General features: G+C 42.2%; 1 protein-coding gene across 2 annotated transcripts in view; it reads left to right on the top strand.

Annotated features, from left to right (window-relative positions):
- The first annotated feature begins 1,286 nt into the window (after nt 1–1,286).
- The window catches only part of SMOC1 (SPARC related modular calcium binding 1), a 66,930-nt gene continuing 47,976 nt past the window's right edge, over nt 1,287–20,240 (top strand). For both annotated transcript variants that reach the window (XM_088669922.1, XM_035113442.3), the window contains exons 1-3: nt 1,287–1,603; nt 17,550–17,721; nt 19,171–19,283. In XM_088669922.1, coding sequence (XP_088526048.1) covers nt 1,502–1,603; nt 17,550–17,721; nt 19,171–19,283 — 387 coding nt within the window. In that variant the 5' untranslated portion in view covers nt 1,287–1,501. The remainder of the gene's footprint in view (nt 1,604–17,549; nt 17,722–19,170; nt 19,284–20,240) is intronic.

The following is a 20,240-nucleotide window of genomic DNA, read 5'->3' on the forward strand; positions in this document are numbered from 1 at the left end:
GCACAGAGGAAAGTGTGAATAATATAAATAAGAATAATTTATTATTTATACCCTGCCCATCTGGCTGGGCTTCCCCTGCCACTCTGGGCGGCTTCCAACAAATGTTAAAATACATCAAATATCACAGATTAAAAACTTCCCTAAACAAGGCTGCCTTTAGGTATTTTCTAAATGTCAGGTAGCTGTTTATCTCAGGTAGCTGTCAGGTAGCTGTCAGGTAGCTGTTCCACAGGGCGGGTGCCACTACCAAGAAGGCCCTCTGCCTGGTTCCCTGTAGCTTTGCTTCTCGTAGTGAGGGAACCGCCAGAAGGCCCTCGGCGCTGGACCTCAGTGTCCGGGCAGAACGATGGGGGTGGAGACGCTCCTTCAGGTATACTGGACCGAGGCCATTTAGGGCTTTAAAGGTCAGCACCAACACTTTGAACTGTGCTCGGAAATGTACTGGGAGCCAATGTAGGTCTTTCAGGACCGGTGTTATGTGGTCTCAGCGGCCACTCCCAGTCACCAGTCTAGCTGCCGCATTCTGGGTTAGTTGTAGTTTCCAGGTCACCTTCAAGGGTGGCCCAACATAGAGCACATTGCAGTAATCCAAGTGGGAGATAACCAGAGCATGCAGGGCCGGCTCTAGGGGTAGGCTGGGTGGCGCGGGGCACCAGGGCATCGAGTTGGCAGGGGGGCGCTGCATGGCGAAGCCGCGCGGAAACCACGCTGCGCCTGCCCACCAGCCGCGGGAAGAAACGGGGCGGGGGCGCTGGAGCGATCCGCGCACCACGGCGCCAGGGTGCCCGACCCGCTTAAGACTGCCCTGAGAGCATGCACCACTCTGGCGAGGCAGTCCGCAGGCAGGTAGGGTCTCAGCCTGCGTACTAGATGGAGCTGATAGACAGCTGCCCTGGACACAGAACTGGCGTGCGTCTCCATGGCTGCGTCTCCATGAAGGCTGTGCTGCCCTTCATAATTTTCATTTCACCGCTTGACTGGAAGAAAAAAACTCGAAGCCGTTTCTCAAGATAGAACCCAAAACATTAAAACTCTTGATGAGAAGAAACCCATTAAGAGCAGGGATGTAAAAACATTCAAGAGATTGGCAAAAACCAGCTGTAGCGAAAGAGAGACAGGCAGACAGGCAGACAGACAGATAAAGCACATGTAAGTCTCCTGTATGTGGGGATGTTGTCTTCCCTCGCTTTTGACCGCGCAGGGAAGCTGTCCGTCAACCGGCCCGGCCTCGCCTGGCCCCGCCCCGCCCCAGCCGTGCGCTTTATAATAGGACTCCTTGCTCCGAATGGCATTTAACCTGTTGCAGCTGGAGGGGGCACAACGCGCTCGCTGTGGGGAAGAGAAGGAGGGAGAATTAGCTCGTCTTTCTCGGCTTCTAAAGGGGAGGAAAGCAGCAAGCTGAAGAAGCCACCCTAAGCCAACACCTTCAGCCACCAGCGACGAAAGGGGGAAAATCTTGTGGCTGCATTTTCTCCCCTTCTTCTTCTTCCCGCCCCTGACAATGCCTGCTCGACGCTGGGGTTCTGGGGCTCCTCGCTTGCTGTTGGCGCTGCTTCTGGCTGCGCTGCCTCGGGTCTCTGGCCACCGCGCGACGGGGCCCAGGGTGAGTGGAACTCGCTTGCTTGCCTCGCCGTTTCTGGTGGGAGGAAGAGGAGGGGGCGTTAAAGTTTGCGCCTCGCCTCGCCTGGTTTATATTCCTTCTCGATAAGGCTTGCTGCTCACTTCTAAACGGCTTGACTGAAGCTGGAAAAAAAGTTTTTCCTTTAAAGCAAGTTTCCCCCTTTCATACTCATAACTGGCTCGTGAAAGACAGCCTGAGGAATACGTATTTAAGAAACAAAACAAAAAACCATCACCACCAACTACTGCTTCAGTTTGCCTTTCCCGATCCCACGTTGTTGGAGATGGAGCTCAGCCATTCTGGGCAGCTGTTTTGTGGGGCAAGTGGGAGACAGACTCCTCTGGGGTGTGTGTGGGGGGCGTGCTTGGGTTCTTAAGCCTTGTTTTTAATTGTTGTGGTTTGATCCCCAGGATCAAAAGCCCAGACGCAACATGAAGGGCTAAAACTGCAGTGCAGCGAACATATGGTCAGAGAGTAATTTAGCATTCTCTTGTTAATTTTGCATTGGAACAAAATTGCCTTGCTATCCAAACATAGCTTTAGGACTTTCCCTTTTTTATGTCTCAAATGGGGAGTAAATGAATCTGTTTGCCCTCGAGTTAAATGCCCCATAAGAACACTGATGTTGCATCAAGTCCAGGTTACAAGGGCTGAGAACTGTGTTTTAATCATTTCCGAAAAGGGAATATTTTACAATTTCCAAAATTATTTTGTGAGAGAACCGGTTGCTTTCTTTGATGTTTTAAAATTAATAGCACACCTCAGACTGATGCAGAGTAACTTTGGATTCTACCCATTTATGGCTGAAGTCCTATATGCACTTACCTGAGAAAAAGCTCCATTAATGATAATAGGCTGACTTCAAATAACAATGATAAAACGACCTATATTAGCCAGGCATTTCCCTCCTCCTCATATATTGTGGGGGTAGATCTGAGGAAAGCACTAAAAAGTGTCCTTACACAGTACCTCTCCAGCTGGAAAGTCAGGTATGTGTACTATATATTTTATGCACTAAATCTAATGCTCAGTTCAAGACTGGAAGGTTTATGTGAGTAGAAGCTGCTACTGAGGAGAAGGCGAGAAGAAACCTCCAGCTTGTTGGTGAACTATCTCTTAGTACTAGACTGTAAAAATATTTTGAGAACACCCTACTATTAAGCAGGCTAGAGGAAGAAAAATGCACCCTTCTGTCTCATCATACCTTTTTAGCACCTTTTATGAGCAGATGTGTAGCACAACAGCAGCTAAAATGTGGTAAAATGGGTCCGGTGCATGTCACAAATCTTTGAAGTCAAGAATTCAAAGGGCAGCAGAAAAGCCGGGTTTCTGCTCTGTGCATGGAGTGCTTTAACCTAAAGTTCCAGTGTGTACCTAAAGCACTTCTATCCCCAAGCCATGCTACTTGGTATGATGGTGGCATCAAGTATTCACATGAGCTCCAGTGCTGTGGTATCTGAGGGCTTTAATTAGGAACAGTTGAGCTGAAAAGCGAAGCACACTAAACCTGATGCCAGCCGGTATAAACTACATACGCTTGTCTATCAAACTAAATCCACATAGACCATTTTTATATACTTGACTTTACAAGCCTCTCTAATTGCTCCCTGCACAGTATCTTTTTGAGGAATAGAAGCTATTTCAAGAGACCCCTAAGCCCAATAAAAAGCAGCTGCTGATTTGCCACTTTCTTGCTACATGGGTTCAACAAACTTTTAATTTCAGATGGTGCTTGAGTTAAAGCTTCTTTTTCTTCCTGGCTTGCAGCGAACCTTATGTCCCCTATCTTTGTTGTGGAAGATCTATGCCCTTTAAAACTCTTTACTTGTTTCCTCTTCAGTGTAAAACTGTGGATTTAATGGATGTTTAACTCGTAAATCCCGGCTCCTCCCCTTCCCAAGTGATTTGTTTGAAAAGTATGGGGCTTTTATTTTTGCCTGCTCGTTTGTTAGCATGTTGAAAGTCAAAGGGGGTTATCCTAACTGATACACTTTCCCCTGACCATTAGGCTCTGCCAATAAAGCTGTCACTAGTATAAATATGCTGTGCTTTACGCTGCCATCTGCATAACAAAACATTTTTTGAATAATTCATTGCAGGGCTTTATAGTGGCTAAGCCATATTACTCAGTTTTCTCTAATCCTGTTATGAGATCTGCAGTAAGGGGGAGATGTAAAGCTCTGGCTTGCTAAATAATATCCTCTTCAGGAATTACTTCCACTTGTTTGGAGGTGGGGGGGGGGCAGTAGCAAGCATGTGAAATCAGTGCTGTAGCTTGATCAGAGTCTTGATTTCTCCCCAAAATTAGAAAATGCAAAGTAGCAAAAAGTTACTGGAAATCTGAATCCACATAATTCATTTTGTTTAATTGGAAATGATGGCGTTGTCCTGCCCCTGAATCCTACAGATCTTACAGTGCTTTATCCCTGGGCGTTAAAACTGCCTAGTTGATGGAGGCAGGTGGTTATTCTCATAATAAGATCCCCCTCCTGATCAAATGAAACAATTAGTGTTATTTCTTTTTAAAGAGGCTATTTTATTCTCTGCGTATGCCATCAAGATGTCAAAAAACACTGAAAGAGTTTAGTTCAAGTCTGCCTCCCCTCTCATTCCATAGATTGATTCTAGCAGTAGTTACTTTCCCTAGCATAGTAGGCTAGGTAATAGCGCTCCCTTTAAAAATGCATGTATTTATGGAGAAGATGCTGAAAAAGGGACAGCTCCACAATTCAGTTGTGTTGATGCCTGAAACTTACCTGGAGGATTTACCAGGCACCACATGATGCTAGAGAAAAATGCCCAACACAAGACATATTGTGCACCTTGTACAGTGGTAACTTGGTTTACGAACTTAATCTGTTCCAGAAGTCCATTCTTAAACCAAAGCGTTCTTCAACCAAGGTGTGCTTTCCCATAGCAGCGGGGGACTCAGTTTACAAATGGAACACACTCAACAGGAAGCGAAACACGTTCTTATTCCAAGGCAAAGTTCACAAACCAAAACACCTACCTTCCAGGTTTGCAGCATTCTTAATCCAAGTTGTTCATAAACTAAGCTGTTCATAAACCAAGGTACCACTGTATGCTAAACAGCTATGCGTTCCTCCTTCCCTGTGAAGCTTCACAAGTTTGCTCCCTATGAGAAAATAACCTTATAGGCTAAACTTTCAGGTTGGATAACTATTTTATCATATGGTTCCAAGAAACTGCCATCTACAGTCGTGCCTCCTTTTGCATCTGGGATCTGTTCCAGAACCTCAGACGCTCGATGAAAGGGACGCTCAGCAAAGCAATTTAGCACTTCTGCACATGCGAGAGTGGCAAACCCGGAAGCAACCCATTCCGGTACTTCTGGGTTTGCTGCGGACGTTGGACAAAATGGACCCTAAACGGGGTGGACTCAAAACGAGGTACCACTGTAATGGTGAAAAGAGCCCCATCCATTTAAAGTATATCCAGCACACATCTAAAGTGCATGTCTTCCCCCAAAGAACCATGAGAACTGTGGTTTGGTAAGGTGGCTGGGAATTGTAGCTATGTGAGAAAGAAACTATTGTCCTAGGATTCTTTGGGGGAAATCTTATGCTCTTGATGTGCATTCAGTGTGTTTGAAATGTATGATGCACCTTGGGTTTTTCTAATGTATCACAATACTGAAACTGACTAGAAAATATAACTTTTTTCAAGAATTTTCTGCAGCCCCCTTCTGTGGAAGAGTAACGGATCCATTTTACAAGGGCAAATATTTGTATAAATAAACTTTCATCCCTGACTATTCTGCCTTTTTTATTTTTATTTTTAAAAACTTAAACAGTAGTGTTTCAGAACATAGTGAGCTGTTTTAAAGGGGACACAACCTTTTTGTGTCATCTGGAATGTGGAATCTACTAGATAATAAATATATGCCACTAAATTGGGTAGAGATAGTGAAACATCTGGGTTTTCTGTCCCCTATATGTTTGAAAGATTAACAGTTTCTGGAGAGAAGAATAAAAGAAACTTCTGGCCTTGTGTCAGCAAAAAAAGATGAAAACATAACTAATCACGCTTGAATTGAGTTAATTCCCCTACCCCCTGTTTCTCCCCACCACCTACCTTGTCAGCTTGGCTTGCCAACTGTAGATTAATTTACCTACAGTATCGGTCTGTTCATTTATATGTAGGAGAATGCTTCCATACTTCCCATCAGGCCCTTCTTGTTTGTATTTTCCCACAGTACAGTGAAAGCTTTTAAAGGTAACCTGAGCATGAGATGGAAGTATGAGATAGGCCAAAGAGTGGGATTGGGGAGTAGTCTTGGCACGATTTCTGTAGAGCCCCTTTGTGTGAATGTTTATGGTGGTGGAGGACTTGGGAAGCACAGCTTCCTTGGACCTTTGATGTAACTAGCCAACTACCTGATAACAGCTTGCAGCATAAGGATCCCCAATGTACTAGACCAGAAAGGGTTTGGAAGTCGTCCTACCTACCTGAAATCATTGTCCCTACCCCCTTGATGGACATAGGTCCTGCATAGGAAAAAAATTGTACATGGTCACTTCTGACTTGTACAAGTACTTGTAACCAGTACTTCTTAGGCAACTGGTTCTTTGTATATCAGTAATAAATGTAGATGAAGAATTGTTGTGCCAAACTCATACTGCTTCTGCTTGCTTTAAAGCTCAGTGCAATGAGGAACAACTACTTTCCTGTTCCAAACTGAGCAGAGGCCTGCACCAGTGAATCAAGGCCTTTTGCCCTTGTGGATTGGTAGAGGCCTGTTCTTTTTCATACAAGTAGCTGCCATTCTACCATTCTTAATTATGCAATCATGCTCTTGTAGTCTCTGCAATGAGGCACATAACATTCAGGTCTGGAACCTTTAGTTCTGCGAAATAAATGCTGGTTGGTAATACCTTTCACATTGCCCCGTGTTCTCTTGTCTGAATGCACTTGAGTGTTGGAATGCTGTGTTGCTGTAGAATAGTATGGAAGCTCTGGAGGGACGATGCAGCGTTTCGTAGATCTCTCCCTATCCCAGGGCAATTGCAGTACATTGATAATCAGTTTTATGCTCTTGGCCAACCTGGCAGATGGATTCATCCAAAATACTGTACCAATTTACTCAATTTAGATGGGTAGGATTGTAGGCTGAGTAGGAATGTGAACCCGTCTCCATCTCCAGAATGAGGGTAAAAGCAAGTCTTGACTACTGTAACAAAGAATATGGTAGTTTAGTGAACATTTTTGTTGGATTATTTATTTAATGTTTTTATTAGTTTGGATGGAAGAAAAGTAGAGTGGTGCCTCGCAAGACGAATTTAATTCGTTCCGTGAGTCAATTCGTTTTGCAAAAAAAATGTCTTGCGAATCGCGGTTTCCCATAGGAATGCATTGAAATTTCTTTTTTTGCCCATAGGAACGCATTATTTAAATTTCAATGCATTCCTATGGGAAACCGCAATTCACAAGACAAATTTTTTGCAAAAGGAATTTGTCTTGCGAGTCACCATCAGATCGCAAGACGCATTCGGCTTGCGAAAAATTTGTATTGCAGGGCATTCGTCTTGCGAGGTACCACTGTAATTGAAGAAATGAGAGAGGGTGAGGGAATGATTTTTTGCTCCTCATTTTTGTGCTGTAGTCCATCTAAAAAATGGACCCTGCTTTATATATAAACTGGACAGGCAAGTGAATAGACATAATCCTGGGTAGCCACACCTATTTTGATTCTAAACTAGTGGCCAATCCCTTGACACATCCTGTGGCAATGACCACTGGTCATGCTGACGGGAGCTGATGGGACTTGTAGTCCAAAACTTCTAGAGGCCATTAGGATGGGGAATGTTGGTGTATATTTTATTCTTCATATAAATAGAAAGAGAAATAAACTTAAACATATTCTGTGGGTATGATCTGAGAGTTCAGGAACACAGCCGTGTCTGGGCAGCAAAGTATGCTTGCTCATAATATTTTTGCTGTGTGGGGTAGGAATTGGGAACCATCTCCTCTCTCTCCCTCTCTCTCCCCCAATTCCTTACCAGAAGCCTAATATATTTTATTGGTTGGGATAAGTAGGAAAAATACTGTTCTTCCACAGTGCTGAACACAGGCTGTAGAGCTGTTTTAACCCCTTTCAGGAGAAAAGCACAACATAATATTTGCCTGCACATCCTAATTTTAAAACTTTGCTTAGGTTTATAAATAGCTTATGAAAGTATGTGCTCAGTGTGATTGTTCTTTCATTGGATGTGATGTATTGACTAGTGTACTTAAATATGTGAGGCAGTTCATGGCTTCAATACTAAATACTATCTTGGCCAGTTAGTCATAATAAATTCCTTTCCTGTGGTGAAATGATGACTAAAGTCTTCCTTCTCATTTCTTGTGTTGGAATTCTATTGCTGCTTCAGGGTTGGGTCCAACTCAGAGTAGACCCATTTACATTAATGCATTTGAGGTAGTCATGACCATCAATTTCAGTGGGTCTGTTCTGAGTATTACCAACAGTGGATACAGCCTCCATTGCTCGCAATACATTTAAACTGCGTGCTTGTGGGTTTTAGATTCTGACTTTGCAACCACAAGAAATTACCCAGCATGGGTGACAGCTCTACACTTCAAGATGTATTGGCATATGCAACTAGTGTTCAAGTAGCTTGTAAATAGTTTCTTACTCTTCCTTCCCTACAGGCCTTATTGTACAAAACCAAAAACAAATGTTCATGTTTCCAGAATCATGACACACAGCTCTTTAACATCTTCCAAGTTCCAATGTGTTTTCTTAAACCCCCGCTCCCTGCCAATAACATATCCACAAGCAAGCAGTAAATAAGATTGTGCCCAGCCCTGCAACATCAGTTATGTGGAAGAGATGCTGTATGGATCAGAATTATTGCAGATGATCTGCTAAGAGGTTTGTATGAGAATTTTAAGTGTTTGGAAGGGCCCAGCACAGATTACGTATAAGCAAATTAAAAAACATTTAATGCCTGAGAGCGTGGTGCACTGAAAAACATACGAATTCCCCTGTTAAAACACTGTTCATTCGCTGAGTGGTGAGAAGTCCAGGGGTAGGGCTCAAGGGTTTCGTTTCCTTAAATAAGAGTGCCAAGGATACTTGTGGTGTCTCTCAAAAAGGAAGCTGGCTTCTTCCCATTGCAAGATAATGTTGCCTCTATATGAATAATACTCGGACAAATGACGTGAGAATCCATCAGATTGTATCTTAAGATGCAGTTTGTATTTAGGAGTACATGTGTCTTCTGTCTGGCACATATCAAAATGTGTCCTGGATACCCTTGCATAAATACTCTGTTCACAGAATTAATGTTAATCCCTTTCTAAGCAGAAGTTTACATATAGTGTCAACAAAAATGCAAAGCACGTGTGGCCTGACAGAATGAACCCATAAGCCATACCAAAATGAGCCTTCCCATGCCCACCAGTTTGTGTACACTGAATTACCTTGCATAGAGCAACAATTCCCAAACTTATTCTGGTTGCTTATGTTTGAGAAACAGAAAGGACTTGTATGTACTTTCTCCATCTGGGGAAAACAGCACTAGAAGACCTGAGAATCGGGTTGTGTTGATGAAAAAAATGTTCCCAATATAATCTTCTCAACAAGCTTCTTTATCTCATTTGTGAGGAAATGTTTTGACTACACACAGACACACATTTCTTCATGCTCAGGGTCCGTAGACCTAATCAGCAAAAACTGAAGGACAGTCTATGAGAGGCTTTTAAATACAACAAGCAGCAGATGAGCCGCAAAACTCAGCTGGGTCGTCTTGTGGCTTTGCTTCAATCAAAGCATTATAAATTTGATAGTTGATAATAAAAAAGCTGCTGTCAAGATCCAAGTGGATTGGCATGAAGTCTGCATCTTAAGATACACAGTTCATATAATCATAGAACTGTTGAGTTGGAAGGGACTCAGATGGTCATCTTTCTAATCCAACCCCCTGAAATGCAGGAATCTCAACTAAAATATACATGATGGCCATCCAACATCTGCTTAAAAACCTCCAAGGAAGGAGATTCCACCACATCTCATGGGAGTCGGTTCCAATGTCAAACAGCTCTTACTGCCAAAGAGAGTAGTGGGCCGTGTTTGTCCCCTTTCCTTCCCCTCCTCTTTTGCCCGAATTTAAATTGTGAATCTCCAGATAGGAAACTGGGTGGCTTCATATTGTATAGAATTGCCATGTGCCTTGAGTCCTAAGGGTAGGGCACAACATAGATCTGCTTTCCCCCAGAAAGTACTCAAGGACTTCAGTGACCACAAGCAGTCAAACTCAATTTTTGTCTCCTCCACAAAACAATAAATATTCTGTTGGTGGTCTCCCATGTAAAATGCAAAACATGTGCAGCTCTGTTACCTTTGCTGTGAGTTTGGATAGGCTGTGATTAGCGTGGGTGCAGTTCAGTGAGAAAACCATTGGAGTATTTCAAAACATTTCTCTAACTGGCAGAGGACATGGGGTCTCTTGAGTTGCGCAAATTGAAACCGATCTTCTACATTGCTATTGCAAAGCCCTTTTGCACCCTGAGTTCAGGTAAAGCCTCTTTGCTCTTCTCTGAGTCTCAGCACTCTGACCCCCCAGACTACACTGGATGCATCCCAAAGCAGGAGCTGTACAAAATATAGACACTTGGACAGAATATAGCTGCACTGAAATACAAGATAACTCCTTTTAGTCATTTATGCTGCAGGAAGCTTATAGGAACCTGCCCCAAAGTGAGACTCCTCAAGGATCTGCAAGAAGAACTACACAAGAAAAACCAACTTGAACTTCATGAAGAGTGGGACTGTCTAAAAGCTGAGCAGTTCACTTGGATCCTCACAATTATAATGCAGTAAATCAATGGAGGCTTTAAAAAAAAAGGAACAATTTCATGCAGCAGGAACAAGGTGTATAATAAGTTGTCCAGTAAAATGAATATGCTCTTGTAATAAGAACATAAGAACAGCCCTGCTGGGTCAGGACAAAGGCCCATCTAATCCAGCATCCTGTTCCCAGTGGCCAACCAGGTGCTCATGGAAAGCCCACAAGCAGGACCTGGTCACCATCGTGTTCTCCTTACTTGCAACTCCCAGCAACTGACCTAGCCATTGTGGCTTGTAGCCATGGATAGCTTTGTCCTCCATGAGTTTGTCTGATCCTCTTTTTAAAATCATCGAAGTCGGTCGCAATCACCCGCCTCTTGTGGGAGTGAATTCTATAGTTTACAATGTGCTGCATTAAATCAGCAATTTGCATAGAGGTTATGTTCAGGGGATTGCACTTAAAGCCACAATTGTGTATAGTCAAAACACATTGGATTCAATGGCAGGTAGGGTTGCCAAGGTCATTTCCCCCAGAACCTTGTCCCCTTTCAACCCCCCCCCCCCGCACATAAAGCTGAATGTGCACAAGTTAAATGCACATTGCTGGCTTACTGTACTACCTTTTATCTGCCTTGGCTCTTCAAACATTCAGATTCATTGAATGCCCCTCTGTAATGCCTCCTATTACACACCTTAGAATCATAGAATCGTAGAGTTGGAAGGGATCCCTAGGGTAATCTAGTCCAACCCCCTGCTATGCAGGAATCTTTTTGTGCAACGTGGGACTTGAACCCACAACCCTGAGATTAAGAGTCTCATGCTCTACCGACTGAGCTATATGCATATAACTTTAAAAGCCCTAAATGGTTACAACCTTTATACATTCCTTAATGACTGCTAGAATAGAGGCATAAAATAATACTGGTCTACTTGTCAGTTGGAACAGGGTTGCAAGCCATTGTGGGGTGAGCAGGAAGGGGAGAATTGGTCTTCCTGGCTTGTTTGCTTTCTGGTCTGCTACCCCAAAAAGGAAGATTGTCTGCGTCTGCCTCCCAACTTCCTGTCCCATTTCTTTTCCTTTGTTTTGTGTAATGAATTGCACAGTATGTGTTGAGTTCCTAGCTGTGGATGCAGCAGATGTTCCATGTCTCTGCCTGACAGTGTTTGATCTGTCAGTTGACCTGGTCTCCCAACCCTATTTCTTCACTGTTTGCAACCTGCATGTGATCCATATTATAATGTTCACAACTGATTGCAGAAATCAGCTTTTTGTCAATGTGGCTCTAATTCAAGTTGCATATTATTTATGGTGGCTTGACTAGTCTTTAGCATGGAAATGCTTTAACACACCATTGATCCAACATGAATGTGTGGACTCCCAGGCAGGAGCTTTCAGCCACTTTGCTTCTTCTTGGTCCTTTAGCTGTTGTGGTACACTAAGCCATAGACTGAATTAGTACTGTATGTTGTGTGAGCCTGGGTTTGTGGTTAAGCTCTCACTTCACTAACCAGTAGTTGTAGTCAAGGTTTGTCCAGTGTTTCCATGTCATGCAAACTAGGCTACTGTGTTGTTACATATTTGGGAAACGTAGAATGTTCAATAGCCCCTTGCAATAATACATTAGAATGAAGGTGGCTTAAAAATGACACAAGTTCAAATTTGTCCAGGAAAAAACTAAGTTTAAAATACCAGTTGCATTAGTACCGGGTATTAAGTTACAGTTGCCTCTGGTTATTGTAACAAGGAAAGCTGTACAGTAATGGCTTTATCCTGAAATTCAAAATACTGTATATGCTGGAAGGTTAAATGGAAAAACCACTGCTAAGTGCAGAGCTACTCTCTTAGCACAAGACGTCTTTTCTTTACCCTTTCTTCTCCTGTAATGTGTTGTATAATTTACTTTCTGCCCTGACACCTGTATCTTAGTGTTTCCTTATAAGGGAGGAACCAATTATGTGAGGAGGAGAAACATACAGCATAAGGTGAGCATAAGTATTTTACCACTTGGCAAATCGGAAGAGCTCAGCTTATATCACCCAAATGTTGTGTCTCCTACCCTAAATTCAAGACCTGATTTATTTCGTTTCTTGGCTGCAAATATTTCTTGGTACATTTCTTAAATGCTGTGTATTTATAGGAAATTATCTCCAGGTCAGAGCATTTATCTCCACTAGGAGACAGGTGATGGATTAAAGCAATAAGTGTAGCATTAAAAACCAGTCACCCTTAAGTCAACAGATGGAGATGTGATATTGGGCAGAGTGAATTTCATCAACACATACTGCTGTGCAACCAGTGAGCTTCAGTGATCCTGTCCCTGTAGCATCCTAAAGCACCATGTGTACCTACATCCACATATTTACTGTCTGCAAACATGAAGGACATATAAAATTTTAGTTTTGGACTAGAATTGTGAATTGTCCGTTACGTATTGGTGCTTCTGACAACATTTTAACAGGTGTTGAAAACAAGTAAAACGGTTGCTAAAACAGCAAGTTCATTAAGCAGCAGCAGACACACTAAATTATTGTCTCCGTGTGTAAAATAACTCTCATATGGAATAATACGCATAGTTAAGGGGCTTGGTGTTGCCTTAGTTGTGTTTGTGATACAATTGATCATCATGCTAACTCTGCTCGTCTTTGATCTACCAGGAAACAACACTAGGATTGGTTTGATTCCTCGGCAAATCAAACAGAAAAAAGGCAACAGTAACCCATTAATATTACTACTTTAAGATGAAGCCAGAAGGAAAATTTGGCACCCTAGAATTTGAAGGGGGAAATGTCAAAATGCTTATGGGTTGTAGCCGACTAAATTCTACCCTGAAATCAGTGGACCTAAGTTAGCTAAGACCATTAATTTCAGCCAGTCTGTTTTGACTATGACTGATACAACCCCATACAGTGGTGCCTCGGTTTAAGAACAGCCCTGTTTACGAACTATTCTGTTTACGAACTCCGCAAAACTGGAAGTAGTGTTCCGGTTTGCGAACTTTATCTCGGTCTAAGAACAGAAGCCGAACGGTGGAAGGGCACCGGCGGCGGGACGTCTCATTAGGGAAAGCGCACCTTGGTTTAAGAACGATTTCTGTTTAAGAACGGACTTCCGGAATGGATTAAGTTCATAAACAGAGGTACCACTGTACAGCTTTGTTTATATGGAATAGCCTGCTGTTGTGTTAATCCACGGTACCTTCAACATTTTGATATTTACACAGCCTGTAGCTTGTGGAGATCTGCATTGTTTACTTAGTTTAGAAGGGATGCATTAGAATTTTTGTTTGTGTATAAATTGACTGAGCCAAGTAGTCATGATGCCACCTTAAGAGGACTTAAGGAAAAACACACATGAATGCTAATGATGGATTAAGTTACAGCTGTAAAGGATGACTGTGGCAATAAAGCAAGATGGTGTGCTTTGATGCATCTATCTTTGATATAGGCTTGCTGCACATTTCAGCATCTGGTTGCTTTGCAAATGAGGTCTCAGTTCTCCGTTTGTAGATTGGAAAAAAGATACTAAGATAACTTGTGCGGCAAAGAAAAAGAATAGATGCCATACTTTTCATGTCATACACACAGATGATAGTATCATTTGGCTGTGAGGGCATCTCTCCTGCCCCAGCTCCTTTGTTTTCTATCTCTCACTTCCTCTTCCTTGGTTGAATGGCGATAATCAGTGCAAATTTGTTCTTTCTGCTGCAGGGAAGTTCTTTGGGTGCTGATTGCAGCTTCACAAAGGCTTGCCCAAACTGCTCAATTGTAGGTTATGATGTGCATTGTGCACAGATGGGAGCCCTAAATGAGTGACCACCAAACCTCCCCCCCCCTTTGTCTGGACAGACCCTTCCCAAGCAAAATCCTAAAAGTGCTTCCAGCTACTGAGCAGCTGCAAGAAATCTGTTTTTTCTCACAGACATTAAAAGTTCTTTAATCAGTGTTTGTTGTTTTTGTCAGTGGTGGTGCTGATGTGTGGAGAGACAGAGCAGATGCTCTTGCTTGGCAAATTTAGCTATCTTCTGACCTCTCTTATCTCACCTCTGCTGCCTTCCCAGGTCAGAGGAGGCTGGAGCTAGTCGGGGAAGCAGCTATAAACGCGCACCTGTGTAAATGCATGTTCAAAAGTAAAGGGTTTAAGTCCTCTTTTGAATACTTCAGAAAGGCTTCCTCTAGCAGTCACCCAAGAATTTGTGCATTTAGAAGAGAGAGGCTACTGTAAAATTCTGTTGTAGGCGCAGGTGCTGTATTATAGCAGGATTCAAAAGATAGTTGAATCCTGAAACTTAGGTACAGAGCGTAAGCCTAAAGTATTCAACACTGGCATTTACCTGCTTGTACCCCCCCCCCCCGAACCCACTTTTCTATTATCTAAAATGGGCCAGTTCTGAAGTAGTAGTAGTAGTGCGGGATTTGTCATCTTTTCGTAGGGCTTGCAAGACAGAGCTGTTCCGCTTGGCCTTTGGACTGACGCAGTCTGACCCCGGGGTTACCCTCCCCTAAGGTTTTATTTTATAATGGTTTTATCTTACTTGAAGATTTTTAATTTTAAAATTGAATTTTAACATTGTATTAATCTGCATTTTAATTGAATTGTTTCTTTTATACTTGCGTTGATTTTTGCTGTTAGCCGCCCTGAGCCTGGTCTTGACTGGGAAGGGCGGGGTATAAAATAATAATAATAATAATTATTATTATTATTAGGGGTGGGGTTACATAGAGTATCCCAAGTGTTTGCTTTCTCTGTACACTTGATATTGGACCTCCAGAGATTACAATCAAAAGCTGCAACTGTGCCATTTAAAAGTCGTGATTTACATGCAGAACAGGTAGCTCAAGAAAATGAGCCTCAGTTGACAGACTGTGAAATATAAATATATTGTGCTGTTAAACACATTCAGAACTGGCTGCCTGTTTGAGACAGGATGCTTATTTTATGTGGACCCATGATTTGACCCCCGCAAGGCAAGGGAGAAACTCTCTATCCAGCCTTAAATGCATGTACTGCTTTAAAATGCAGCTGCAAAAATACCTACATAGTCATGACCCTTCCTCAGCTTTTCAAAATCTGGTGTGCGGTGCTCTTTTTTTGGTTAAAAAAAATGAGGTGCTGATACTCAAACCTTGATAAAAATGCAGTGGGCACCAGCACAAAATGGCTGCCATGGACAGCAAGAAAAGAGGTTATGGTACTATGTACTGGTGAGTACTATTGCAAAAAAAGCACTGGCAAAAAAAAGCAGGATAGGCTATTTTATACAGATTTTTATTTAACATCTGCACCATCACCGAACACATGGCAAAATAAAACAAAATAAAACCTCCCAAACCCTGGAAAATTGTGTAATGTTTAGACAAGAGGCAAAATTGTAGATTAAAAGGGGCAGGGGATGCAGAACCATGGCCTACATTGCATGAAGTGTAGAATTCATGTGTCTTCTGTCAGCTCTTAATTGTATAGGCTTCCTCCTTGACAAGAGTGAGTTGGCATAGAGAATAATTTGATTTTAAATCTGTAGAGCAGGCATCCCCAAACTTCGGCCCTCCAGATGTTTTTGGACTATAATTCCCATAATCCCTGACCACTGGTTCTCTTAGCTAGGGACCATGGGAGTTGTAGGCCAAAACATCTGGAGGGCCCACAGTTTGGGGATGCCTGCTGTAGAGCTTAGGGTTTTGGTATTGAAAATGAGGTAACTGTGTGAAGCTGCACACTTCAGAAAAGCCAGCTTTGGCCAGGTCAGCAAGCCTGGAACATTGTGTGTTTTTAGCAGCTTTGGACTTGGAAAACATCTAACAGATTTATATCCCTGTTCTCTTCACTTTTGAAAGAGAGCGTATGTGGTGTAGTGATTAGAGTGTTCAAACTAAGGTCTGGAAAACCTCGTGTCAGATCGATTTGGTCTTGAAGATTGCAGGGTGACCTTTTGCTAGACATCTTCTATTTGCCTACCCCACCTCACAGAGTTGTTGTGAAGATAAAGAGTGGGAAAATCACATGTCAACTTGAGCAACTTTCAGGAAAAGGGGGCTATAAATGTAGTAATAAAGAAATGCATAAAGGTTTACACAACTCTTGCAACAATTGTGAGAACGGTGATTACAGCAGTGACTCTGACTTTTCCTTGTGGGGCATTCCACTATCTGCATGCTGGTCTCTTGGGACGGTTCTGTTGTAAATATGGTTGGATCCTTGGGGAAAGTGATAAGGTAAACTGAAGGGAATGCTAAGACTTTCGCCTTTTGAACTGGCTCTTCGGAAGTATGCAGAAAGCTTGCATTAGTGGACACTGCACTGCTCTCCTAGGCCAACAGTTATCTGGATCCATTGTTTATTTTATTTCTTTATAAAAGTATTTATATACCATAAAAAAATCAAAGCAGTTACACACACACACACACACACAAACGAATGACAATAAAATAAACTAAGAGACCATCAACTAACTATCATGGAAAGGTGTATTTTTAATTGCCTGCATAAGCCTGGTGGAATAGAAGACGTGTCAGCAGGTGTTTAAAGACTGAATCAGTAGGCATTTGGTCAATGACAGTAAAAGTTCTGTTTCATGTTGATATCAAACGGGCTTCACAAACTTGAGGGACAGCCAGTGACATTCCTGCAGATGACCTCCATGATTGAGTTGGGATATAAGGATTCAGGTGGTCCCTAAGGTGTCCTAGGCCTAAGTCGTTCAGGGCTTGGTACATTAATACAAGGGCCTTGAACCTGGCTTGGTAGTGGATGGGCAGCCAGTGCACCTGTTTTAACAGAGGCATCCCATAGCACCAGCCATGCGCCCCCACCAGCAGTCTGGCTGCCCCATTCTGAATCAGCTGGAGCTTCTGAAGGGCAGCCCCACATACAGTGAATTGCAGAAGTCCAGTTTTGAAGTGATCAACACAGGGACTGTAGTGGTCTGGCTATCCCTGTCCAGCAGTGACCATAGCTGATGAACCAGACAAAGCAAGGGAGAATATCTTCAGGGAGGATATATATGCAAACATTAATAATGCTAGAAAAAAGTAAACAAAATATATTAAAATTTATAGTACTTCATTTTTATTTATTTATTTAAAAAAACATATATTTTGCTTCCTATTTTTCACCTTTAGTTTTTAATAAGTGATCGTGACAGAGACCCGCAATGTAACCTCCACTGCTCCAGGTCCCCAACCAAGCCCCTCTGTGCTTCAGATGGCAGGACATACGAGTCGATGTGTGACTATCAGAGAGCAAAATGCAGGGATGCAAGCCTGAGTGTGGTTCATCGAGGCAGATGTAAAGGTAAGGAACTGAAATTGGCTTTATTGACAATGGTATGGGAGTGTTTTGTCTTTTTCTCAAACTGCAAGTTGATTCTTGCATGAAGCTAGATACCCTAAGTACCTCCTAGGATTAACTATATTTGCAAATAAAAATTCGTTGAGGAGGAAATGGCTAGCATTATTTATGTCAACAATTTATATACAGCTTTACACTGTATTCTTCACATGGTGCATATTCATTCATTCATTCATTCCCCACCTTTTCCCCTGACAGGGCCTCAAGGCACTTAACAGATAAAATAAGATAGCAAAGTTATATTAATCGAGCGTGAAGAGATAAAAGTGCACCGTGAGTGAGTTTATTTTACAGGCTATATTTCATTCACTCCATTTTGGTACCTCTGCAAGGTGTCCTCCTGCTTTTCCATTTTCAGATTCTGTTTTCCTCCCTTAGAGCTGTTTCTTTTTCAACTCAGTGGAACAGCTATACCTTTCCCCAGATGAGATGACCAATTGTGTAACTGTTCAATAGCTTGGCCACTTATATGGATTTCTCTAGACATTTTCTTCTTTATGGTCTGAAGGTCCTCTGGAGGCTCAACTTTAACCCTTCCCTTTACCTGTAATAATGCCTCTCCATCAGATTCTTCTCCCGCCCTCCCCCCTCTGCCAAATTGCAGCATAGGAGGCAGTGATGATTTGGATTGCAGTGACAGGGGTGGAGTATTTAACACCCCCCCCCAATATAATGGTTTCAATTAAAAATTTTCCTCTCATCCAAGGGTAGGGGATAAATTTGCTTCTTTATGGCCTGGCGTGCTATGGTCCATGGGGTCACGAAGAGTCAGACACGACTAAACGACTAAACAACAACATGGTATTTAAACCTGAATCCATCTAATTTTCACTTTCTGAAATAATATGTGAACAAATATGCAACTATCCTTCAAAATTCATGCTTACCCGAATTTTGTGATGAAGTTCTCCAAACAGACAGTAAAATACATATTTTGGGTGGCAGGGAAATGAAATTATTAGCAAACATATATATTAGGAGAAATGTTTATAAATGTGTACATTAGTCAAAACGGCTTATACAAATATGGTAAGAGGAATTTGCACTAAAATGCTGGTGAATGTTTACGAGGATTTTCTCTCTCTCTTAATCCACAAAATGCTTTAAAATGTGGAGACGTGAATTTAAGAACTGGAAGCAGAATTGAAATGGACTGTTCTTTCTGTTCCTACTACCAACAGTTGGGGCTGAGCTAAGGGGGATCTCCACTTGGCAGCAAAATGTTATTTGGGTTCCAGAACGTTTGAAGCAGAGCTGCTATTCTGATTCCAGTTTAAAGCAGAGCAACAATGATTGGTTGCTGCTAAATAGCCCATGTGTGGAAGCACCAATGGTTGGTTTCTTGTATTGCCTGCTGCTACTTGAATTTCTAGTGGATTTTGTCTCCTTCAGATGCTGGTCAAAGCAAATGCAGAATAGAAAGGGCTCAAGCTCTGGATCAAGCAAAGAAGCCGCAAGAAGCAGTCTTCATTCCAGAGTGCACTGAGGATGGATCATTCACCCAAGTAAGATTTCATCAAGATTCTTGTTTCTTTTTGTTGAGAGGATGCATGGAATGGATTGCCTAAGCTTTGTCACTTTTGTGTATTCTGCAGACAAAAATATACAGTTTAAATGTGTGTTGTACATTGGGTATTTTATACTCGGCTATCTATACCCAAATACAAGGTGTATTATAAAGTATATGGGTCGGATTTAACATCTATATTCAATATGTGGAAATAACTTTCAGGCACCTGTGCTTTTTCACTACATAAAACCCAGTCCAGAAAATCTATTGCTCAGTTACCTTTTTTAAAAAACAAGAACCTTAACATTCTAGCATGTGTCTGTATTTACAGACACTGTATGTTTGTTTACATGCATGTGCCCATGTAACTCACTTGGCCGTGTTGAGAATTCCTTAACTACAGCATCCTCCCAAGACTGGATTCTTTTTTTCTTTTGGAAAAGTGTTTTCCCGAATACAAAATGAATGTTTTTCTTCCTATTGCCCCTGCCCTCTTGTTATTTGAAGAGCAGGGGGAAATGTTTATCTTTCATTTCTTATCTGTCCTTTGATGTGATTCCTTATCAAAAGGCCTACTTGGAAGGGGGTCAGTGGGCCTTAGGAACAGCAATGCTTTTCCCCCTTTATTTTTTATTTTTTTGCTTTTGCTTGTAGAAAAACTGAAATGTTTTACCTCTGTAACAAACATTTTAAAGCACATCCCTAAAATTAAAATGACTGTTCTACATACTGCTGAATCCACAAGGGAGTAATCCTATTGGGCCTACACTGCAAGCTAAACAGAATTAGCTACTTGTAATTCCACCTTTGGAAGTCGGCCTCCTCCATTCATGCCATATTGCAGTTCTTGAAGATTTCACTAAACAGTACATATAGAACACACAGTGAAGAGTTCTCTTTGGTTGTCCCAACACAGTAGAATTCTTTTCCTACAGTGCTCACCAAATCTGGC

Source organism: Zootoca vivipara, chromosome 1 (genome assembly GCF_965207765.1).
Source record: "Zootoca vivipara chromosome 1, rZooViv2.hap1.1, whole genome shotgun sequence".
Classification (NCBI taxonomy): domain Eukaryota; kingdom Metazoa; phylum Chordata; class Lepidosauria; order Squamata; family Lacertidae; genus Zootoca; species Zootoca vivipara.